At 34.7% G+C, this 24,861-nt stretch overlaps 1 protein-coding gene across 1 annotated transcript in view; it reads left to right on the top strand.

Annotated features, from left to right (window-relative positions):
- The window catches only part of LOC116226501 (dynein axonemal heavy chain 5-like), a 147,499-nt gene that overhangs the window by 18,462 nt on the left and 104,176 nt on the right, over positions 1 to 24,861 (top strand). Inside the window, exons 17-40 of the mRNA XM_090137272.1 lie at positions 1,215 to 1,388; positions 1,482 to 1,571; positions 2,733 to 2,888; positions 3,886 to 4,025; positions 5,680 to 5,831; positions 7,672 to 7,879; positions 8,726 to 8,813; positions 8,930 to 9,053; positions 9,160 to 9,323; positions 10,460 to 10,552; positions 12,026 to 12,229; positions 12,699 to 12,779; positions 12,861 to 13,265; positions 13,404 to 13,522; positions 14,448 to 14,584; positions 15,637 to 15,799; positions 18,788 to 18,899; positions 19,220 to 19,348; positions 20,617 to 20,816; positions 20,927 to 21,080; positions 21,750 to 22,016; positions 22,229 to 22,357; positions 22,792 to 23,007; positions 24,623 to 24,769. Of these exons, the coding sequence (XP_089993398.1) occupies positions 1,215 to 1,388; positions 1,482 to 1,571; positions 2,733 to 2,888; positions 3,886 to 4,025; positions 5,680 to 5,831; positions 7,672 to 7,879; positions 8,726 to 8,813; positions 8,930 to 9,053; positions 9,160 to 9,323; positions 10,460 to 10,552; positions 12,026 to 12,229; positions 12,699 to 12,779; positions 12,861 to 13,265; positions 13,404 to 13,522; positions 14,448 to 14,584; positions 15,637 to 15,799; positions 18,788 to 18,899; positions 19,220 to 19,348; positions 20,617 to 20,816; positions 20,927 to 21,080; positions 21,750 to 22,016; positions 22,229 to 22,357; positions 22,792 to 23,007; positions 24,623 to 24,769 (3,852 nt within the window). The remainder of the gene's footprint in view (positions 1 to 1,214; positions 1,389 to 1,481; positions 1,572 to 2,732; positions 2,889 to 3,885; positions 4,026 to 5,679; positions 5,832 to 7,671; positions 7,880 to 8,725; positions 8,814 to 8,929; positions 9,054 to 9,159; positions 9,324 to 10,459; positions 10,553 to 12,025; positions 12,230 to 12,698; positions 12,780 to 12,860; positions 13,266 to 13,403; positions 13,523 to 14,447; positions 14,585 to 15,636; positions 15,800 to 18,787; positions 18,900 to 19,219; positions 19,349 to 20,616; positions 20,817 to 20,926; positions 21,081 to 21,749; positions 22,017 to 22,228; positions 22,358 to 22,791; positions 23,008 to 24,622; positions 24,770 to 24,861) is intronic.

The following is a 24,861-nucleotide window of genomic DNA, read 5'->3' as shown; positions in this document are numbered from 1 at the left end:
TGTCCGAGATAAGGTAGGAGGACATCAAGCCTACTACAAGCTACTGTCAGAATATGTTTAAAAGTGCTGAAAGTTAACATTCGTTAATAGTTACTGCTAGTTGCATGTACCATCTTTCCTTACTAACTCTATATAGCCCTATATTTTCTTTCTGGTTTATTCTCTTTCCTCAATCTAGTATTCTCCATCCCTCTTCCACCCTGATATTGATATTGACACACTAGGATAGGTCCTTCTTTCTCTCACTGTGTTTTGGACTGTCATATTTATGTGGCTCTATCTTCTTCCATTATCTTTGGACTGACTTTCTGTTTCTTTCTTACTCTGCTCTCTTTCAGTGTTCCTTGTCCTGTGTTCTGTATACTCACTTGCAGAAGTCCATAAGTAATGTTCACTTCTGTGGTGATTTCCCTCTTTCCTCCCAAAGAATAGGTATCTGCTTTTCTCCTTTAAAAAAAAAAAAAAAAAAAAGCAAAACCAAAAAGCTGTTATAGGGTCATACAACATAATTTTCTTGAGGCCAGTGAAAGGAAACAACTCATGTTTGTCAGAATTTCCAAGCTTTGTGGTAGGATTGTTGTAGATAATTAAACAGTACATGCGGTTTGGTGGTAGTATTCAGCAGCTCTTCTACTGCAGCCCTGTCTCCTACTGCTGGACAAATCAGAGGTAAAGCCAAGCTACTGATCCTCTTTTGTTGTATGTCAGTATAGAAATGAAAGAGAAGTTGAAAGTGCAGAGGGAAGACCTCAGTTCGTTGCCTCATCAGATGTAAGACTTCAGGCTGGAAGGTCTTTCATAGGTTGCCCGTATTTATGTATGCAGATATATAACACTAGTCAGAACAGGCGAGTTCGATGCAAAATTCCGTTTCTTAAACTCTTAGGTATTCACTTACTGGAGAATAATGCAGGGTAGGTGTTCCACTACAACTATTTACAGAAAAAAAAAGAGTAAGGTTTGGAGGGTCAGAACAAAGTAAGTGTGCAACATTCCGTGGTGGTGGAAGTTTCTTTTTTAAGTCTATGGTAAGTATATTTTGGACAGCACAAAATATTGAAGTTCACTAATTTGTCTGGAAGCATTTTCTTGCTTCTTAGAAAATTGCTTACAAATTTATATAACTTATGTTATAAATAGAAATAACCAGGCTTTATGAACCATGACTGTCTAAACTATGAACATTTTTTGCAGTATTCCCTCTTCCTTTTTAGACTGAACAGATGCTGAGACTTCTGATGAAGCTTGAACAAATAGGAGAAAATCAAATTGATCTTAATGAGAAGTATACCGTTGTCCTTCAGCAATACAGTCAAGACTTAGACTTTGTGCAAAAACTCTACCAGGAGCAAAAAGAAAATCCACCTATACCACGTAATATACCACCAGTAAGAATGAAATAAATGAGAGAGAGAGAAAGATCTTTTTGTCTTGGCTTTTTAAGTTAATGGAAATATAGCTTCATCTGTTTTGTATTTTAGGTAACAGGGAAGATTATGTGGGCCCAGCAGTTGTACAGAAAAATTGACCATCCAATGAGATTCTTTAAAAAGAAAACTACACTTCTGAAGGTTGGAAATGAGCAGAGGATGGTTTATGCTAAATTCTAATCCAAATTATTAACAGACAGAAATTATTTTTTTCCTAAGTTCACTTTTCTAACAATTCTATTCAAGCTTATCTAACTGGATAGTATTATTATTTGCTCCAGGATCTCAATTTCTTTTTGCAACATTGTTATTCTGTGGCTCAGGACAGTTACTTCCCTTGAGATGTTAAGCTGATGACTTCTGCAAATTCTTTTGTCCCTACTGGGACTTGTGTTATTCCTCATCACACCATTGTTGGCCATGGACCTATGCTTAGAGCCTTCTCAATGCAGTGCTTTACAATGTAGAGGACTGAGATATTAAACTTCAAATGCTTCACATAACCATAGACGTTCCTGAGTTGAATGAGACCCACAAGGATTATTAAGCCCAACTCCTGGCTCCCCACAGGACCACCTCAAATTCAAATCCTATGTCTGAGAGCACTGTCTAAATGCTGCTTGAACTCTGAGACCTTTAAAAGTCATCTAGTCCTGCTGTAGATGCAAGGGCATCTACAGCTCAATCAGACTGCTTAGGTCCTGGTCCAGCCTGACATTGAGTGTCTGCAGGGATGTGACTTCCACCACTGGTCAACCTGTTCCAGTACCTCACCACCCTTACTGTAAAAAATGTTTTCCTTGTACCCAGTCTAAATCTCCCCTCATTTGATTTGCAACCATTTCCCCTTATCCTATCACAACAGACTCTGCTAAAGAGTCTGTCCCCTTCCTTCTTACAGCCCTGTTTAGATACTGAAAGGCTGCTCTCAGGTCTCCCTGGAGCCTTCTCTTCCTCAGGCTGAACAGCCCCAGCTCTCTCAGCCCTTCCTTCTAGGTAGGTATTCTATCCATCGGATCATTTCTGTGGCCGTCCTCTGGATGTGCTACAACAGGTCTGTGTTTCACCTATGCTGAGGTCTCCACATCTGGATGCAGTACTCTAGATGAGGTTGTTCTTTTGTTCTTTGTTTTACCCTCTCTTAAATTGTGTAACATGAAACTTTGTTTTGTTTTCCTAATGGTAGCGAGGAAAACCTTACTGGAGGACATTTCTATTATGTTAGGCTCATCAAATTGATTAAATGGTGTTGGCTTTTCTAATTTTGTTATTTTTTATTTTTTTATTTTATTTTATTTGCAGACATTGGAAATGAAAAAGGTTGCTAAGAACTACAATAAAATGGCTGCGGTTCTTTTGGAATTTGAACTTATTTATTATAGAGCCTGGTGCAGGTTTGCTGACCAGGCTAGAAATGCTCTGCATGCTTTCTTACTTGTCAGGCACCCAGAAACCAAAGTAAGTAGGATTTATTTTGTATTACTGCTGCGCTGTTTAGTATTACCTATGATACTTCACTCATGTCATGCAAAGACAAGCACAGCATTAATGTAATCTTAATAAGGATAGAAAATGAACTACTTTAATTGATGAAACTGTATTTTTTTCCTTTTTATGCTACGATACAGACATAATCATCTCTCTTCTTCATAAGCCCCTTGCCTTATTCAGGACATGTAAGAGGCAGTGCCCAGCAAACACATGCTCAGTATAGATTTGTCTACATCTTTTAATGTATTATTTCATGTATTTTTTTCTTTGTTAACCAAAGTATTAGTCAAACAAAGAGTTTTTAATTAGATTGTAGGCTTTTCTATAGTGTTCAACATCAATGTGTTGCCTATATTGCAGTCACTAATTTGCTTTCAATATTGCTAGCTGAGACAGAAAATCCTACCATTCTTTAAAACTGACTTACTCTGCTGTACTGCAGAGAAATTACAATTAAAATGGACATTTTTTGAATTACTGATTCCATAATGGAAAGCTAGAACCTGATTTTCAGCTTAATTCATCACCTTATTAGCATTTTATGCCCTAAGAAACGTACAGAGGCTAAACAGAGACACAACATTTCTCTGCAGTCTACATATGGAGAAACTGAGATGAGAAGGCAAATCAGCTTTCACAGAGACAGGTGCAGAACTAGAATCAGACTTGGGAAGTCACAGCAGCCAAGGGTTTAGGGCCAGTGAAGAAATCATGGGAAAATGAAATCAGTGGAAGCTATTGGATGATTAATATTCTGGAAAATCTGGAAAAATACTTGTACAGGAGCCTGGAGTTCTTTGTAGAAATTGCAACATAGGGATCAATTTAAAAAATTTTGGCTAGTCCTCTATATCTTGTCATATCTTCCAGATGTAACATACTGCATGTAATCACTAAACTACTAAAATACTGCTTTATTATTTTCTCTCCCTGCCCCTTTTCTCCCCACTACCACTATACAAAGGAATTGGTTGTAAACTTGGATCCAGTGGTCCTGGAAGTACTTTACGAAACAAAGTACCTGAAAAAAATGCATTTTAACCTTCCAGATGTTGTCCTCAGCTTGTGTGCAGACGAAGAACAGATTAAAAAACATCAAATGGAGTGAGTGAACACTTTCTGGATGTGATTCTCATCTGCAGATAGGAATCCTTAGCTTTGAGTCTGTTGTATGTACTTCTGATTTGTTGTAACTTTTCACTGTGATGGAATTTAACTGAAATTTTATTCTTTTCCCCTGCAATTCCATAGTAGAACTGTTAATATGCAATTATTCCTCTCTCCACAAAATTATTGTAGCTAGATAATGTCTACATGCTTTTATTTTGTTACTATAACAGCTACTCTGTAAGTGGAATTTCTAGGTACTAAGGCATCTCTCCACACTATAACATATGGGTTGCATTCCAAAGTATCACATTTACTTTTGTAACAGAATAATGCTTTTGATATTAAGTTGGAATTTATCACTTGATTGAGACACAACCCAAATGTTGGTATGGGTAATACATCAACTAAGTTATTATATGCAAATATTCATGTTTTTTTTTTCTCTCATGCTAAATATCTGAAATAACCTATGTTGTTTTTAAATAGTTTCTTTCTGTCATTGTAACAGCTAAATTTTGTGCTGTAGGAGTTCTTTTCAGTTCTTTGGGATCCTGATTATTAGTTCTTTAAGTAAGGGTGATAGGTCTAAAAAGAGTCATTTTTGTAAGGAGTGTACTTAAAGTAGTTTTTATAAAGAAGTGGACAGAAAAGGACAAAGTTCAAAGATTTTCATAACTGAATTGAAATCCTCTCAGCCCTCCTTTCTACTGTTAATATTTTCAGTCTTTCACTCTTGAAATGACACATTTTTCATGAATTATCCATGGAGTGTTTCAGAACAAACCTAAAATTTCTAACATGCAAATCAAACTCTATGTGCTTCAGTCTTCTGAAAAGCAATAGTTTTAATATTTGCCATCCAAGGGAAACAAAAATGTACAGAAAGTGTTTGCAATAAAAGAAAATCCAAATTTATTTTCTATTGTGAAAGAGATTTCAGACCAACTCCCTAAGCAAAGAAGGAATATTCAGACACTAATTTTGCCTTAAGTAACATTGGAAAAATACTCTGCATTCTGTGAATAGACTCTCTCAGTACACTGTTTGTAACAATATTTAGTGTTATGGTTTTAATCTGGCATAGAGCACAGTTATCATTTTTCTGCAGCAGCTCTTGTAAATAATCTGTTTTGTATCTTTGACTTCTGAGCTGCATTGACTTCCAGTTCTTTTTTATGGAGCTCGGTTATGGAGCTCCATTTTCATAAAAATATTGATTCAGAATTTGGCTCCTTTGGCATTTTGTGCCCTGAGTACTATGAATCTAGATTTCCTTATAAGTAGTGTCTTTTCATACAGGCTTTTTCTTTTTCTTTTTCTTTTTTTTTTCTTTTTTTCTTTTCTTTTTTTTTCTGTGAGATAGGAGGAAGGGAAGAAAAACAGTGTTTTCAATTTCCTTATTTTTGTCTGTAATGCATTTTCCTTGGAAGAAAGTAGCCCTAAATAGATAGCTCTCTGGAAATAATTATTTCTCCAGTCTGGTTCCAGTGTTTGGGAGGAGAAAGAGACCTTGTTAGAACTGGGAGGAACTTTAATTTTTAACATGGGATCAGGACTTGCAACTCTTATTAATAGAAAATGTGACCAAATTTCTGTCTGTTTCTTATATCTGAAATAAACACATTCTAAACACGACCATGTCTTACAGTCTCGAGAATCTATTGATCAATTACAAAGAGCATCTGAATAGAATTCCTGTTGTGCTGAAACCACTAATGAAGCCATTCATAGAACAAGTTGAGGATGCCCTTGCTCCAGGCATGACACAGCTGTCCTGGACTTCTTTAAATATCAATAAATGTATGTAGGAAGAGAAGTAGTGGTAAGCTGTTGATAATATTGTTTGGTGGTAATGTTTTGCTGGGAGGGTCTGTAAAGCCTCAACTCTCTAGCTGTCTTGCAAACTTGAGTGAGTAACATTACATCATATTATTAGGGCTTGTGTTGCATTGTGTTTCTGAATTACATACCTTTTCATTTACTGATTTTAAACTGTCACATCACGCTTCTTAAATTATTGTGCATTTTTACTTTTTCCCCTATCAGTATCTCTCTGATCTGTTTCCAAGTAAGTGTCCACATAAGGAAAAAATGTAGAACTCTTCTTATGCCTGCATTCTGTTTTTATTTCTCTGTGAAAAAAATGGTTTGTGGACTGACCTCTTTGCTGTAGGTAGATAACTGTACCCTGAATGATACAAGAGTGAGAGATAAGAGAACAAACATTTGGTGCTGTAATAATGTCTCTTATCTTTTCTATAGAAAGGTCTTTTTAACTGACCTTTCTGAATATCTTGAAATAGACATGACAAATTCAAAGTTGAAAAGAGTAAGGGACAGATTTCTATTCTATTTTTTCTATTTCTATTTCTAATTCTATTTTTTTCTAAGAAAACTTTAAAAATTCTGAACTATGCATGGACTTTTCCCAACACAGCTATTAGGACAGAATGTTATCCTCATGAAGTACAGCATAAAGTTAACTCTATAATAGTGTCATTGAAATGACATACGTAAAGCTCTTAGCAAGAATTTTGTAGTTTGATTCTGTGAGAAAACAGTAGCTCATGCTTCTAAATCTGTTCTCACTTGATCCAAACTGATGTTGGGCTCCCACTTTTTTCTTCAAAATGAAAAGCAAGATAAACAAGAACAGATGTGGGCATGGGTTTGTGCAACATTTGTGACTGTTCCATGTGACATTAGTGCAAAGGGCTCTGGCCATTTCTTAAGGCAGAGCTGGCCACCTTTTAGCCATTTATTGATCTTTACCTGACTGGAAAACAAAAAAAAGAAAGACAAGGTTTTCCTCTGTTTGAAAGCACAAGGGCCTGTGGTAGCCTTCTAGACTAAAACTTAGAAAATGAGAAATAAATGGATTTAGAAGTACCTAATTTATGTATTAAAAAAGGAAAAGTGTCTAGGGAATTGGTTGGATTATTCGTTCATTCTAGTCAATAAAAAAGACAAGATTCAATCATTAACCTCCTAATAGCAATAAATGGTATCTTCTATTTTAAACATTCAACAGTTAGACAAAGTACTGATAATTCAAATTATACTGTCTGCTAATAACCAAAATGTGCCAGATGAGTTATTTCTTTCTTTTTATATAAAGTATAAAAGACAGCAAAAGAATTTATCCACTCTATTCAGAAACAATCATTTTTACTCAGCTTAGTAAACACATCTGCTAAGGGACTGGCTTTGTCTCTTTCCAAATTAAATTAGGTCATATACAAGAAAGAAAAAATCAAGTGGTTTAACCTCTGTGCAGTCTTGAGGAATTTTAGTTGCTCAATCCACAATGCTGACTTTCACACTGTAGGTTCTTAGGAGAACCAGAATATTTTTAGTACGTTTGTTCCTCTCTTTTTTTCCAATGATTTTTGTTAATCCTTCTCATTCCAGTATTAATAGAGAAGAAATACTTCGAAGATTCTTCTGTTACTTATTGTAAAATGGTTTCATTTAAAGACTCCAAAGGACAGGAAGTCCATCATGCTTTGGTTTCGTGCCTTAATTCCATATTCCATTGTTGTTAAATCATCATTTAATTGTAATAATTTGGGGCAGGTTGGGGAGATTTAAGAGGTTTGTATTTCACATGATTTGTTTTCATTCTGTTTTCTTTGCTTAGTTATTGAGAATGTCTATAGTACCATGAGGGAATTGGACTTTATAGTCAAAGAAGCTGCTGATACCCTGGAGTGCAGAATTGAAAGAGTTCTGGAGGATATGTCAAACACTGCTCTGATAATTTTACCAGAAGATGAACCTATAGATGTATCTACATTCTTGGAACAGACAGAAAATCTTGCTGTCTCTACTGCTCGCAAACTTTCTCAGTAGGTGTATTATTGCATAGATTTGAAGGCTCAATTTGGGAGCAAATATTTATGTATTACTTTTTATGCACAGAGAATGTACTTCTAAAAAAAAATATTCTTACTGTTACTGACTACTAGTGAAAAGCAAAATGATAGTCTCAGATTACAGAGCAGGAACTCCCAAGTAATTGAATACAGCATATTAAAATTGCATTTACACTATTTAGCATTTTGTGTTTTTTTTCTTATGGCATTCTACTGAATAGCAAGGAAAATGGAACTGGATTAAACTTGAAAAGTCATCTCAGTGCTAACTGCTTGATTCTTAATGCTAGCTCAGTAATGTAAGACTTCTAATTTACCCAGAGCTGAAAATCTTTTAGTTTATGCTTATTTTCCAGGATATAGAAGAGTAATTGCTCTGTTCTTCTCAAAAAAATGTCTATGTGCATTTTGCAAAACATGATACTGGCTTTGTATTTATTTTTTTACTATTTTTGATTTCAGAGCTAGAAAATAGGTCAAGAAGATAACTAACATTTTCTTACTGAATTGTCTTGATAAGCCTGCTTTTTCTTTCTTAACTACAGCCAGAAAAAGAACTTATTTTTCTTTGATTATTATGAAGTCCAGTTGAATAAGATATGAGAGTCTGATGAATGCGTTTCCCGATGGTCTGCATATCTTAATGCCTTACATTCTATGTGTGTCTAAGCAGTAGGAGCAAAGGGAAAAGTAGAAGGGTGTCTCCCTGCACATTCGGCACTTCAGAGTGCAATGGAGCTGAGAATGCGTCTATAAACAAGTTAAAAATTATTCCTTATGTTTGACTTGATGTGGATGACTCTAAGGTTGTTTTTGCAGACAGAGTCAGCAAGTGGAATGCTCTGTGTATGAACTGGTAGACACTCTTATGCACAGGCTGAAAGCAGATACTGGAAGAACTCTGGAGGTAAGGCCTCTACAGTATTAAAAGTAACCTGCTATAATGTAGTCAGAAACTTGATATTTCACTTATACAGTGGATAATACCATTACTTGTCTAAGAGTTTCCCTTTAACTCTTCAGGATTCATACTCCTGTACGCATCTTGACATGAAACAGAAAACACGCTGCCAAGAATGCATGTCTTGTTGTTGTTATTATCTCATGGGACAGCTTTGCCAGAGGAATACTGATTCTTTAGTCAGATGTGAGTCTTTTGTTTTCAGATTTGTTTAGTTTTTTAATATCACTTGAAGATTTTATTGCAGGTTTATTGTGGTAAAAAATATAACATAAATATTGCATTTATTTAGGCACGAAGATTTCCTTAGAGTCCTTGAGACATCAATTGCGTGTTGTTGACTCTAGGTATCAGATGATCAGGTCTGTAGAAACAAAGAGAATTCCTTTGTTCAAAACTGATTTTCAACTGGCTATTCCTAATGTTGTCTTGCGACCAAGTCTCGAAGATATTCAGGTAACTGAATAACTGCATGTCTCAGTCATTTTTGTTAAAAATTTGTATTAATGCATTATTTAAAGCCAGATTTGCAAGTTTAATCTGGTATTAGCAATAAAGGAAGTGGAAGAAAAGATTAGAAGTCACTTGAGTTCATATGACATCACTGGATGCTAAGAACAAAACCACGAGTTAGGTTTGTTATGCAGTAGAATCAACCATTTTCCTACAAGCTTATCAACTCCTGTTCACAGTCCACTACGATTGTTTTCAAAGCAAGTGCAAGAAAAAAAATAGAATGCCCTTGATACATTGATTTGACTTCCTTATCTCCTTAAACACTTTCAGAGTTTAAGAAGACATGATTGTTTTGAAATATTCAGTAATCAGATTTGTGCAGTAGTGAAATACAAAGAGAAATATTAAAAGCCTGGAGCCCTGTACTGTGGAAGAGTTTAAAGAGTTTAAATATTTAAGCTTACCTACACTAATTCAGCTAAATTCTTACGTTTGTATTTACCATCTGCTATGATCTCTGAAGTTCTTTGAAAAGTATTAGTTGTTTATGTGGTTAACTTGAAGATTTTTCAGCTGGAATTGTCGCCATCAAAATCAGTTGCTGAATTCTTTCTCAGATTTCATTTGCAGCCTTTTGATATTGTCAGTAAGAAATCACACCATAAAGTGTAATTTTTAAATACCATAGGTAGAAAAGTTATATGATAATTTATATAGCTGCCTGTATAAATTCAGACAAATTTATTCAGACATTCTGATGTGAATGTGAAATATAGTATTAATATTATTTTATATTTATAACCAATGTAAAGTGAAATAATACTTAATTTATGATTCCTCAGAAGCTCATAGATCTCTCTTTCTCTCCTATATTCTTGTTTGAAGAGCACATAAAAATAGAATGTCTGACTGACAAAGCTTTATGGGGTACTCTTTCCTCTAACAAAATCTATTTTGCATGATTCTACTCCATGCTTATTAGAACAGTTCTGATAAAGATAGAGGTACAACTTTTCCATTTTGGTATTGTTCAGAGGATCTGTTTTTTTCCTTCATTCCTTCCTCCACCCCTTTCCCCCCCACACACTTGTTCTGATCTCTCTGTGTGCTCAAAGTAGATGTTTTGTTATTTTCAGAGTGCTGTAAACAAAGCAGTAAATATAATATTATCAATAGCCAAAGATATCCCACTCTGGAAATTTGCTTACTTACATCATAAGCAGCAGCAGGTGAGTGTTTTATTTTATTATTTTAAAATTTCAATATTTTGGTTAACATTTCTCAATTTCATATGAATGTATTCTACAGTAATACATTGATTTGTAATTTGGAAGGTTTCCTTACTAGTTTAAGCCTAGTTTTTAATCTCCAGATCAAGTAATTGAACAGAAGAGCAAAGAATAACAATTAATAAAGCTAATGTTGAAGTTTTTTATTATTAAAATCAACAATAGCTTTAATAAAAATATTTTTAAAATACTGTTAAAGTATGATGACAGTGTGGACAATGTATGAAAACCAGCATTATACAGTGTGCTACTAACACAACTTATTAGTTTTCCCAGCCAAAAAGTTAGTTAAACTTTCAGGCTACATACAAAGGCTACAGTGTTAAAGTAATTGCTATATGTATGTATTATCAGTATTAAAATAAGCACTAAAACCTTGGGAAGGTCTGAGATACAAATAGATAATAAAATTTATTCATGTTTAGAAATGGACAGTAATGGTAATCAGATGGCCTTAATTCTGTCTTATGGTAATGAAATACATGTGGGTCTGTACTGAAAAGTGTCTTAAAAAAAAATAATTCTTCTTTTGTCAATCTGACATTAAAAAACAAATACAAATCAGTTCATTTGCATTAAAAGAACCTTTTGAGTCCTACAAATGATAAAAAGCAACTAGAAGAGATCGAGTTGACACAAGTTCTTTCAGGAATTGCTTGCTTATTTCTAAGTAGCCTACACGAGATTACCTTCCACACTTTTTTTTTGGCCAAGAATAGAGATCACAGAACCATAGAGTGGTTTGGGTTGGAAGGGACCTTTAAGATCACTTAGTTCCAACCCCCTGCTGTAGGCAAGAACACCTTCCTCTAGGCCACGTTGCTCAGAGCTCCATCCAGCCTAGCCTTCAATGCTTTCAGGGAGGGGTGATCCACAACCTCTCTGGGCAACCTGTTCCAGTGTCTCACCATCCTCACAGTAAAGAATTTCTTCCTGATATCTAGTCTAGATCTCCCCTCTTCCAGTTTAAAACCATTTCCCCTCATCCTGTCCCTATATGCCCTTATAAAAAGTCCCACCCCAACTTTCCTGTTGACCCTCTTCAGGTCTTGGAAAGCTGTTTTAAGTTTCTCCCAGAGTGTCTCTTTAGACTGAAGAGCGCCTGCCCCCTCAGCCTGATCGTGATCCTCTACCAAAGAAAGGAATACCTGAACATTTGTATAGGAGGTGGAATCAGCACACCTGTAGTTAACAAGGAACTCCACGTGGCAATTAATTTTTAAAAATTATCATTAGCACTAGAACTATAGCTCTGTAAAAATGAAAGCTAAAAGCAGGGAGTCTCCTTGTGGATTCTTCCTTTGCACTTTTCTATCCACTCATAGATGTACCCACTGTATGTGTCTTATTGTGCATTCAATAATGTAAAATAAAACTAATGTATATATGTTTATTATTGTTTAATTATGCTAGGCTGAACAATCTGTTGCCATAGAGCTAGGTGATGAGAATAAATTCACCAGGATGTTGGCACTGAAACCTTTAGACAAGCAGATCGTCGAGCATAAGGATGTAAACAAAGTGGCGATTCAACTAAGTACAGTTATTTTGTCTCTCAAAGCTAGAGCATCGGATCTTCTGAACAGCTTTTCTGAATTTTCAGGCATCTGGAATAAGGTTAAATATATATTTAATGAAATATGTAGCTGTATTGTGAAATCTTTTAAATGCTGTTGCGGGTTTCATGAGGAGACTGCTCTTTGGGAAGCATTACTTGTAGTTACTGTAGGTGAGCGTTGCTGAGCTGGATGAAGATTAATTTTGCTGTAATTGAACCCTTTATTTAGCCCATTTATTGAGACCCAGATGGCACTGAAGCTTTTACCTCTGCAGAGACTAAGGGATATCCTCATCAGTGTCTGCATTTGAATTATGGATAGATTTCAAATGCTTTAATAACGAGTGCTGTAAAAAGAATAAGAATCAGGAAAAGCAGATCAAGTGAAACAGTTGGAGCTTAATGCTTATACTTTGAACTCTGTTAAGAGGGATTATTTGTGTTTGCATAGTACATCAGACAGCTGAGTCTTGGCTAGATTATTGCAATACCAGTGCTAAGTAATAATTAAAATAAACTTTTATATAGGATCCAGAGGAAAAAGTGAAGGAATTCATAGAGACTATCCCAACAGTGGCTGAATTCCAGACTCAAATTGGATACTTTTCTGTAAGTATCATGTCTTTCATAAGAAGGAACTGTTCAAATAATTGTAGTGAAATTAAAAGTTGATCATTTGTGTTTTCTTAGCAATTAGAACTGCAAATCAGAGACCTGCCAAATCACTTTGTTCTGGAATCAGTGGATATTGCGACAGAGTCATTGAAAATAGCCCTTATTCAGGAGTGCCACTCAAGACAAAGAACATTTGGATTAGCTTTGAATGAAAGATCTGCCGCAGACATGGATGAAATTTATTCATTCATTGAAAATCTTAGCAAGAAATTAAGCAGGCCTATCCGTGACCTTGATGATGTACGGGGAGCAATGGAAGCACTAAAGGAAATTCGAGAGAATGAAGTTAAAATTGACATGACAGTTGGACCAATCGAAGAATCTTATTCTGTGCTTCAGAGATACAATCTGCTTTTTCAGGATGGAAACATGGAAAGAGTTGATGGATTGGCTTATGCTTGGAAGAACCTAAACACACTGGTATCATTGGTGTATTGTTTGTTTCTCAAATAACAGCTATAGCAATTATTGCCAGACAATTTATGTTGAAATACTGGAAAATTCTGTGGTTTTTCTCCTTTTCTTTTATGCCTGTTTTTTCTCTTTGTCTGCATTTAGGCACTGCAGGTTGAGAATTTGCTACTGAAGTTACAGCCAATCATGAAAACAGATTTGCTGAGAGGTGTTCAGAGATTCCAGGCTGATACTACAGAATTTTGCAAAGACTATAATGAAAAGTAGGTGAACTGTGGTACAGTACAATTATGCTTAATTAGTGATTGTTCAGAATGGTGCATTGAAAGAGTTAAACACAACACAGCATCAATGCTGATATGAGAACTGATTAAAAAGACCCAGATTTCAGAATAATACAAGATATTCTCGCAGCCATAGATCAGTTTGCATGATTTCAGTGCTAGAGTTGATTCTCAATACAGATCCAAATTTGAAGTCTTTAAGGTGTTCCAGACACAACAAAGCACTAAAGCATATATTTAAATATGTAGATAGTGCCTTGGAAGTTAGCAGAGATTCCAATTCCTAATGTTTCAAAGTTCACTGATTGTTCTTTACAGGAATGTTTACTTGGACTTTTTAAATTTAAATCGTGGAGTACCTGTGCTTCATTGGACACTTCCGTGTTAGCAGCTAGTGTGGCACAAAGAAGGAAGGGACCAAAATTTGGTGATCTGTTGTGATTATGTGTGATAACACACACACTCTTTGTGTGTTTTGACAAGGAAATTAATGTCTGAGTCTGGGCATGCGCTGCTTGAAGTCATGCCAGTTGTGTGTTCTGTACCTGCCATCTTTTCCTTTTTAAGAATATAAATTTGTTTTACAGAAGAAAGAGAAAGAAATGGAAAACAAAACATTTGTAGCTCTTTTTGCTGTTTTTTATATGTATTGGTAAGCTGGAGCATATATATTATTACAAAATGTATTGTGTTCAAATAAAACTCAATATATTGTGTGGGCATGCATTTTCTCTTCTGGTAACTATTGTAAAAATTTCTAGAAAAAAAACAACCCAAAACATTAGAAAATGTTAAATACTATCCAGTAAATTATGCCTGTGTTCTCTTGCACTTCTTCATGAAACCTGCATGGCTGATACTTGTACTTATTGCAGTTTTTTCATTTTTTATTTTATTTTTGCAGAGGCCCCAGTGAAGAAAATGTTCCTCCCCATGAAGCAAGTGAGAGATTACAGCTCTTTCAAGCTAGATTTGATGAACTGTGGACAAAGTATATCTCTCTTTCTGGTGGGGAAGAATTATTTGGTCTTCCTGTTACAGGTACTTTCTCAGAGAATATAGACACCTGGTTCAATAGGCTATTTTTACATATATATATGTGTGTGTGAATATTTTTTTGTTTGGGACCTGTGTAATGGATTCAGTGCCAAATTCATTACAAAAAAAAAAAAAAAAAATCTTTGCAGTAAATTATAGTTGTATTCCTTATGAGTTATGTGAAACAGTGTCTGTCAGCCTGCACATACAAATGCACTGTTCCAAGCATCCCAGGAAGGGTCTATCTGCTTAGCTTTCTTGCTTTTTCTGTCTAGAGTCAAACACATTTCCTCTCTGCTTTCCTTCATATCCAGTTTTTGGGAATATGTTGATGAAGTATTCAGATTGTCCCATCCTTGGATATATAATTAATTCACTAGGATTGTACATCTTGTCTATAATATTCTTATGATTCCTAATCAGGCACACTTCCAGTTTTGGATGCTACCATATGAATTAAAGTGTGATAAGTACTTCAATTTGTACATACTGAATTCAGTGTTTTCTTGTCTGAAGACAGAAGCATGATATATTTAACTAGAAAGCCCCACAGATACAATAGAAATGGAGCAAAATGTTTCATTTGGGGAGATCTTTTTAAATACTTCTATTGCCTAACATATGTCAAGTATCTGTTTTGAAAGAATTCCTCTCCCCCATCCCCGTTTAATCTCTTCCTCTTAATTAAATAGTGCAAACTGAGATGGGGGATATTTTAGTTCTTGGATAAAACCACAGTATGTTCTTTTACCTTTTCATCTACTTTTTCAACATTGTCTCCATATAGGTATGTGCAGTACCTTCCTTGTAAGATTATATTATACAGTTGGAAGGAATATAAATTAAGAAAAACAATTTAAATAATTGCTGTGCTTTAAAATCTGGTGTACTTACATAATGCAACTACAAAAGTTTGCCTTTATAGACACTAAAAAACTGCAAGTCTGATTTCATACAACAATTAATTATCCATTTTAGAAATATGTGGATTTTTGTGTTCATGTATATAGTTGTACTTAACATTAATGATTTTCACCTTCTAAAATCTGAAACAGAGTATCCTGAACTGCACAAAATTAAACGTGAGCTTTCATTGCTTCAGAAACTTTACAGTCTTTATAATTCAGTTATTGCTAGTATCAACGGATACAATGAAATGCTTTGGAGTGATTTGAATATTGAAAAAATTAACAACGAACTTCTGGATTTTCAAAACAAGTAAGTTGCTGTTTGGTGATGTACATAGTGTTATTTTTTCTCATTTTTTTTTGTTAATTATCTTGTGAGAATTATCCTGGCTGGAAGAACTATTTTGATTTACTTAAAACTCAGGGTTGCTTAAGTGCTCAGCACAAAGGATTTTTTTCTACTCTTTTGGTGAAGACACATTCAGTTTTGAACAGCCCTGGCTGGGTCTGCAAGATGTCTTTGATCCAACTTATTACTCCTCTGTTCGTTCAGAGGCAAAGACTCCTGAACCAACAGGATTTGGCTTGTTTTCCCTTGGACAACTTCCTTTGTATTCTGATTTCTGTCCCTAGAATATGTACAGAGTTGCTAGAAAAAGAAAGATTTTTGTTACATGCAAAAGTAGAGAATAGTTATGAAGGCCTTAAGCATCCATTCCCTGAGAACAGTCTCTCTTCTGCTCTTAATGGGAATTATAAACTGTACATCAGAAACAGATATGTCAAAAACAATTATGCAATATTTTTATCATATCATCTAATGGGAAAAAAAGATGTTATGGTTTTCTTCTAGTGGAAAATTCTAGTGGATTAACTGTTTTCAGCCTTTTGTTAAGTTTGTATAAGCCTTTTCTTTATCTTTTTACACAGTGGCTCTGATCACTTTCTCAGTGAATTCTGTCAAGACAAGTTCATACTCAAGATAAAGACCCTTCTCTTCTGCAGTTCCTTTCTTCTGGAACATGCACAGTTCAGATCAGCTTTTGGTTTTGTGTTCGAAATTTGACCTGAGAGACACTTGAGTAACTTCAGGTGTATTATTCAAGAGATCAAATCTGTGCTTTTTATCTCATCCCAAGTCTTTGAAAAGAATGGAAACTTTTGTGAGTGTGTGTGTGTGTGTGTGGTCAGACTTTTTAGTTGTATGGTATTTAGAGCATGTGACCCTTTTATCAAGGGCCATTTGTGTAGACATTGAAGGGGTGGGGTGAAGATTTTTTTCCTTTTTTGGAAAAAAAGAGTGAACTGCTTTTCAGTTTTGGGGCAAAAACAACTCAACTTTTTTTTGTGTGTGGGTTTGTTTTTTTTAAATAATAGTAAAAATGTATGTATGTAAAATATATATACTTCTGCATTTCAATAATACCTAGAAGTCTTGGTTTTGTTTCAGTAGAATTCTGCAATCTACATCATCTTCTTTTCTACAGTTACTTATTTTTCGTGGAGTGGCATGATTTTTTGTTTTCTTTTACTGGAACTACTGAAGGAAGCCACTGCATGACAACATTTTTGAAAGTTATGTGTTTTCTTTGCTTCACATGTCCTTTTTTTTTTTTTTTTTTTAACCCTCTCAAATGCTGAGCCATCTTTGGAGCAGGGAGACTACGAAGAAGCAATAAACATCTTTTATAACAGAGGTTTAACCCAGTGCTGTCCTTCCTTTGGCAGACTTGTTAGCGTATTGAATCAAGCTATTGTCTTTAATTCTGGAGAGCTTTAAACAACCCACAGAACTAACTGAGAGGGTAGTGAGATGGTATGTTGTGTTATGAAATGAGCAGGAATACTGGAAATGCAGTTAGTGTTTTCACATAATTCTAAATATCTGCGTAGTTCTTCAGTTTAATGTTTGCTAATTCTTTTAAGAATAGTATAACAGAAAAGATTACTATGGGAAGAAGAATCTTAAAGATGACTGTAGGTACAAATAATTCCACTTTAAATAATTTAAATAGTAATAAATAACAAATACTTTGATATAAAAAGGAAAAAAATTAGAAAAGGAATGTGGTAAGAAACTAATGAAATTTACAATTAATAACTATATGGAAATTTCCCTTTATCTTTTACTGTAGTATAACTTAAAGAGAATGTCAAGTAATTCTCAGAATGTAATTTAAACATTTTTATTTTATTTTGATTAATGGAATAGTTTGTTAATGTAGTACATATTTTGTGGAACTTGGTCTTGGAAGTTATTACTGAGATCAAAACAAAGGAAAATGTATTTAAATGATCATCAATTTTTATTACCAAGTGAAGAGATTTCTTTTCCAATTGCTAGCCTAAGAAAACCATTGTAAGAAAGTTTGTTGTTGTGTCTCAGCATAGAAATAGCATCTCAAAGCTTTATCCACACATCTGAATATAATTTTCCATCTGCAGTACTTTAGCACATTTGATATTGTCTATTGTTGGATTCAAGATGAAAGAGTACAGAGATCATTGCAGTGCTATGACAGTATGTGTATTTTATCTACCTCGTAGCTGCAAGCAGTGAAGAATTCACATGTGCTCCAATGTTGTGTAACAGATCTGTCTGATTTTGAGCTGTGAAAAATGAAAAATGTCATTGGAGGATCTTTTTGTTACTGATTGGATTTATGCCAAAGTGTAAAAGAACTGCCGTCAGTCTTTGGTCCATATCTTTTCCAGATGAAAATTGTCATAACTTGTTGGAAGTAAACGGAGCAGTGACAATTCACAGTGCTAGACATTCTTCATTTTCATTTATTTTTCATATTGAAATCATTCATAGAGGGAGGAAGACTGTTCTTTAAACATATTTCATACAAACTAGTTGTAAAATACGACTTACTTGATTGAAACAGAAGGATTTTTTCAGCCTACAGGCAGATCAGTTTTGATTTAAGTTGTACTTTATTGAAAAAAATACATGCTTCTCAATCATTTTCCCCTTTATAAAAGAGAGTGTATTTCCAATTTTTAAATAAATTAACAATACCGTAAAGGCTTAAGTTCAAGCATGAGTTTGCAGGTAAAATTATCATTCTTTAATTTAACTGAAATGGAAACCAACCCAATCTAGTGTAAGTTTTTCCTGTCTTTAGCAGTGTTTCATGCCTGCAGTCAGAAATAATCAGCTATATTTTATGTTGCCAGCTTGTAACTGGATTTTTTTAAAAACTGGTCAGAAAATGGGAGTATATTGTACTATTAAATGTTGAATTGTGCTTATGGGGAATCAAATACTTGTTCTTTTTTGTTCTTTTTAAAGAATTCGTAAGTTACCAAAAGCTCTGAAGGAATGGCAAGCATTTCGAGACCTAAAGAAGAAAATTGATGATTTCACAGAGAGCTGTCCTCTGCTTGAAATGATGGCAAACAAGGCATGTTCAGCATAATGATTTGGAGATTACATTAATTTGAAAAACTATTTATGACTGTACTGTCTGACTGTAAGATGCTTTCTGTAATTCTTTTTTATAGATTAAAGCAGCTTTATTTATGACAAAAATCTAGCTGGGATTGGTTGCAGAAAAGTAAAACAAAAAGCTTCATAATGAGATGAGGAACAACTGTTAATGCTTTCAGTGGAATGGAAATCAAGATTCCTTTATTTAACAGATAAAATAAAAAATATGTGATCATTCTAGTCCTAGAATAGTAGTTTTTAAAAACCTTTCCTAATTCCTATGGACTTTTCTAGGCAATGATGTCTCGACACTGGGAAAGAATTGCACAAGTAACTGGACATCACTTTGAAGTTGACTCTGAAAATTTCTCTTTGAAAAACATAACGGATGCCTCCTTATTAAAACATAAAGAAGATATTGAGGTATATTTACTTTTCTGTCCTTTTATCTAGTCAGCTTTGTAACCTAAACAAATTTGGCTTCAGTTAGAGAATTCTTTTGTGGCGTGGAGTTTGGTAGCTGATATCAGTATTGATAGAGTATTTACTTCCTTTTATCCTGGAGAAGGATGAAATTAATAGATGGTATTACACTAGTCCCACCATATAAGGAATTCTGTTGTTTTGAGAGTAGTATGATTCTGTCATGCTTCTGTTTTAAGATCTGCTTACTTATATATTTTTTAAATTCCTTTTAAATGTCCCAGCAGAGAGAAAAAGTGGCTGTAAGTCTAATCCTGCTAAATACTTGAAATTCTTGGAACACAGTACCAGTAGGATATATGGAATTAAAGGGACACAAAGTTCATTTGTATCTCAAACATTCTTCTCAAGAGAACAGAGGAATGAGAAGAGTTGTGTAATGTGCACAAAGATATTGCCACATTCATTTTATGCCATTGTCATCTTTTACAAGGATAAATTACAGCTAAAAATAAAGAAGGAAACCCTGAATTGTTTCATTCTTTCTTCATTTTTATTGTGAACCTGTTTTCTAAACCTATGGTCCTTCTGTAGTAGTGACCTGATTTATCTTGTTCCAATTCTAAGAGAAAAACATGAAATCAAACCCAATATCCAGTCAAGAATTTAAGCCTTTCAAAAGGATCAGAGTGGCAGCCTTACATTCAAAAGAAGATTTTAAACCTGTAATGGCGGTCAGTACATTCTGAGCCTGAATCTGGGGTACTTCAATCTAAGTAGCTTCTCCTTTTTTTTTTTTTTTTTTTTTTTTCCCTTTTCTGATGCAATAGCCAATTTTACGGCATTCTTGTCCTCATTGTCTTCAAGAAGTAGCACACATTCCTGTTGCCCACACACACGCTGCTCTTGAGATATTGCCTGGTTTTGATTGATAATGTTTATTTTCCCTAACACCCTCAGTAGATATATTGGACTCCAAATTTTATTTTGTTCAGAGAGGCAAATTCTGCACCCAGATTTATTGATTGAATTTTCAGAAGTATAAGGTGACTGAATGTCAACAATGATGGAGTATAGCCCATACAGTATTTCAGTTGCCAATAATTCTATAATATAAACATGTGTTGTAACTTATATTTTGGGGTTTTCCTACATATATTTTCATTAGCTAAAGCTCACTCTGAAGTCAGAATCTAGCTAGTAAATTTTAATTGCTTTTACAAGTGTATATTGTAGTATTCTTTATTTACTATTTTAATCTTACATAGGATATCTGCATCAGCGCTGTTAAAGAAAAGGATATTGAAGCAAAATTAAAGCATGTTATCAGTGAATGGAGTACCCATGCTTTCAGTTTTGGCCAATTCAAAACACGAGGAGAACTCCTTCTGAAAGGATCAGATACATTAGAGAAAATAGCTTTGGTGGAAGACAGCCTCATGATATTGGGTTCACTCATGAGCAACAGGTACAAAAGTTAATGTATGCACATATGGTTTAAATCTAATGAAAACCAAAAATAAACAATTATAATATTTGACTTTGCTTTTTTTTTTTTTTTAACTCTTGTTTGTACAGGTATAACACACCATTTAAATCCACTATACAACACTGGGTCCAGAAGCTAGGCAATACAGCAGAAATAATTGAAAACTGGATTGCTGTACAAAACCTCTGGATTTACCTTGAAGCTGTGTTTGTTGGTGGAGACATTGCAAAACAACTACCTCAGGTATGCTGATTTATGATAACTGTATGTGAAAGGCAGTATGTTGTAACAAGAGGTTATCCACTTCACAGTTCACTTACAAATGTGTTTGATAATATAGTACTGTGAGTTATTCTACTCAGGCAGGTTAGTAGAAATTTCGCCAGTCTGAGGTCTGTCTGGTTGAACTGCATAGAACTTAGCAATACCTACAGGAACATAATTGTTTATAACTCAGGTTCAGCTGTCCTTGTCAACTTGTAATATTAGTGAATCATATGATAGATAGTACAGGGTTCAGTACTACTTAATGCAAAGCTAATTTATCGTGTCTTTCATATATATGTGTGACTTTCTCTGTCTTTGCAGGTGTTTGTAGGCTCTAAGTTACACGATAAAGCAATGGCAGCTTTTCTGTATGAATTCTGTGTATCTAGGACTCAGTCCCTAACTAAGTCCCACAAAGAGATCCTGTGAGACTTGGGCAGCTGTATGTATGGTAATTTCTCTGAACTATTGCAGTCTCTTCAAAAGACTGTTACGAATTTCCATGATGGTAGATGAGAAAGATTTAGGAAGTGCTCTGACTTCTTCCAGAAGAGTAATTCTTTAAGTTTTTAAAATAGACAGATTTGAGGGAGATATAAGATATGGTTTTTGTTTGTTTGTTTGTTTGTTTGTTTTGTACTTCAGGAAGCCAGAAGATTTCAGAACATTGATAAATCATGGCAGAAAATTATGCAGAAAGCTCATGAAACATCAAACATAATACAGTGCTGTGTTGGAGATGAGACTTTGGCACAGCTATTACCACATTTGCTGGAGCAATTGGAAATCTGTCAGAAATCACTGACTGGTTACTTGGAGAAAAAGCGGTTAAAATTTCCAAGATTTTTTTTTGTGTCTGATCCTGTTCTTCTGGAAATCCTTGGTCAAGCATCTGATTCCCACACTATTCAGGTACAAGTAATAAAGCAGTAGTGCTCTTATGGTCGATATTAGTAAGTGGTGAGTTTTGTTATTTTAGTGGTGACTTTTCTTATTTAGTCAAGTGAATTTTTTTTTCACCTGTGGAAAATCTGCAAAACCTTCTAATACATAATTTAAAGGCAGAATAAGAATGCCATATCAGATCAGTTTGTGGAGCTTTTTATTTTCTGGTTCTATTGCAGGCACATTTATTAAGTTTGTTTGACAACGTTAACCGGGTTGGATTTCATGAAAAAAACTATGACCAGATTTTATTGTTTGAATCTCAAGAAGGAGAACGGGTCAATATTATTGAACCAGTTATAGCTCAGGTAATGGCAGTACATATTGCACTTTTTCGTAACTTGATTTAGAATAGATTTGTGTTGTAATAACAAACAGTGTTGCATCATGTTACTACTTGCCTAGCTGAATGAAAATGTTCCAGCGTGAACAGCGTGATCAAGGCCGAAAAGGACAGGACAGTTGTGTCATTCTGTAACAATTACTTTACCTGTTTTTTCAGCAACACCGATATGAAGTACCAAATCCATCACACATAAAAGCATGCAGAAAGGGAGTGGAGCAGGGAAAGAGGAATTTTTTTAGATTAGAGAATAAAAAAAAATAACAAAGAGAATGGCAGAGAGGGAAATGGGAGTTTGAAGGACTGGGGGTGGGGAAAAAAAGTCACATAGGTCTTTTCTTCCTTGTAAATTATTCATAAACTAATTCTTTAAAAATACTTTCTTGTTTATTATTTCAGGGCAACGTGGAAATCTGGTTGGGTCAGCTGCTGAATGGGATTCGGAAAACAATCCACACTATCATTAGAGAGGCATCACTGGCCATTAGCGACTCAGGATTTAAGCTGTATGACTTTCAGGCAATGTTTCCTGCACAAATAGGACTTCTGGGAATTCAAATGATCTGGACCAGAGATGCAGAGAATGCATTGAACTGTACCAAAACAGACAAAAAGGTAGTATTTAATGAATCTCTGGGGATTAATTAAAGACTGTTATTTGGATCAGTACATATTGTGAAAAGTTACAAGTAATTTACAGCAAAAAGCACAAAGTACTAATTAAATAACCTGAATAACAAATAAACTAACAGGATAGCAAATGATAAAATGTGTTACAAGGTCATACCTCCTCACAGATTGCCCAGTATATGGCTTAAAGTTGTTTCTAATTTTGTGATTTTCTCTATTGTTCTGTCAGCACAGTCAAACTGAGAAGCGATTATTTGGGAATACAGTGACTCTCATGCTATTACTTTCCCCAGAACAGATTTGGAAAGAAATAAGAGCTCCTCATATTTGGGGAAATAATTGTACTTCATCAGCTTTTGTCTAGTGTAAAGTGACTTAGAATTTTCAGTTAGTGAGCCGTTTTTTTACAGGGAAAGGAAGGAATGCAAGCTGTTTTAAGAGCTGCTGATTTAATCTCAATTGCTCAGAGAAGCAATTATTTGTTTTATTTATTTAAGCAATTATTTATTACTATTAACACCAAGGGGTTATTAATTTAATAACACTGAATCTATAAAGTGGGAAGGAAGGAATATGAACAAAAAAGTTGGAAATTACTGTCAATCAGGAATAAACAATGAAGTGGGTCTGAGAATTAGAAGCACCATCCTGATGTAAAGGAAAACTGAGGAGAAAGGTGCTATGCTGTACTTTCATAGCTAATTAGAACAAAGACTCTAGACTGTGGAAACGACCATTTAGTGCTGCCTTTTCTTGTATGAAATTTAAAAAGGGCACAGACCTGCTTTTAGTCCTCTCCAGTTCATATACTAACTAGACTCAGATTCTTTTTCATTTCCTAGAAAACAACATTTGTTGTCAGGGACAATCTCTATGTGTGTTTGGAGGGCAGGGAGATTGTTTAGCTCCATTAGTTTTGAGGTGGTTTTAACAGCTTATTCTCAGAAAACAGGGAGAGTTTTAGGGTTTGAATATATTTACAGGAAGCTAGTGTGATCCTTCTCTCACATATTTTAACAGGAATATATATGAGCTGCTCTTTCTGACACCTTAGCACTTTGTGATTTTTTTGTGTACCAGGAAAGTCACTGACAGAAACTGATGCTGTCTACCTAAGTCACTGTTATGTAGTTATTATTTATTTTTTAGATTTTGTAACAGAATCTGGTGCCACATAAAAAATTGTTATTTCAGCATTAGCATTGAAGATTACAGTACATTTTTTATCATCTCTGGTTAGAAGACGGGATAGATGTCTAGGTTCCTGTTCACCTCTGAAGATACTGTTACCCACAACAAAAAGGTTGATGGTTCTGAAAATATACAGGGATGGAATCAGCTGAAGATGTGTCCAATCTAGGAATGAAATCGTATGTGACATCTTCACTCAGAGGCATAACATTATTGCACTTTGTTGGGCTATGACTTTATGTTTGGAGGGCAGCCCACATATCCAGATTTAGGATTCCAAACCTAATAAATACAAAACAAAACAGAGATTTCATGGGGCCAAGGTGTTTGCAGATGGTTTTTGTTTTTTTTCTAAACATTGGGAAAACAAATTGTGTTTATGTTAATGTGACTGTTCTTGCTGTGTAAGGTAATGCACGCAACAAATCAGAAGTTTTTGGAACTTCTAAATGATTTGATTGACATGACTACACACAATCTAACAAGAATGGAGCGCACAAAATATGAAACTTTAATTACTATTCATGTACACCAGAAGGATATCTTTGATGATTTGGTGAGTTTCTGAAACCCTTAAGAGACTTTCTATATACAAGCTTTTGCACATACAGTATATAAACAAATCTTACAATGTGTTCTTTGTGAATA

The sequence above is a fragment of the Phasianus colchicus genome, chromosome 3, assembly GCF_987193195.1.
Source record: "Phasianus colchicus chromosome 3, bPhaCol1.hap1.1, whole genome shotgun sequence".
In the NCBI taxonomy this organism is placed as follows: domain Eukaryota; kingdom Metazoa; phylum Chordata; class Aves; order Galliformes; family Phasianidae; genus Phasianus; species Phasianus colchicus.
The sequence above is the reverse complement of the archived record's forward strand: the minus strand, read 5'-3'. Positions and strand labels throughout refer to the sequence as shown.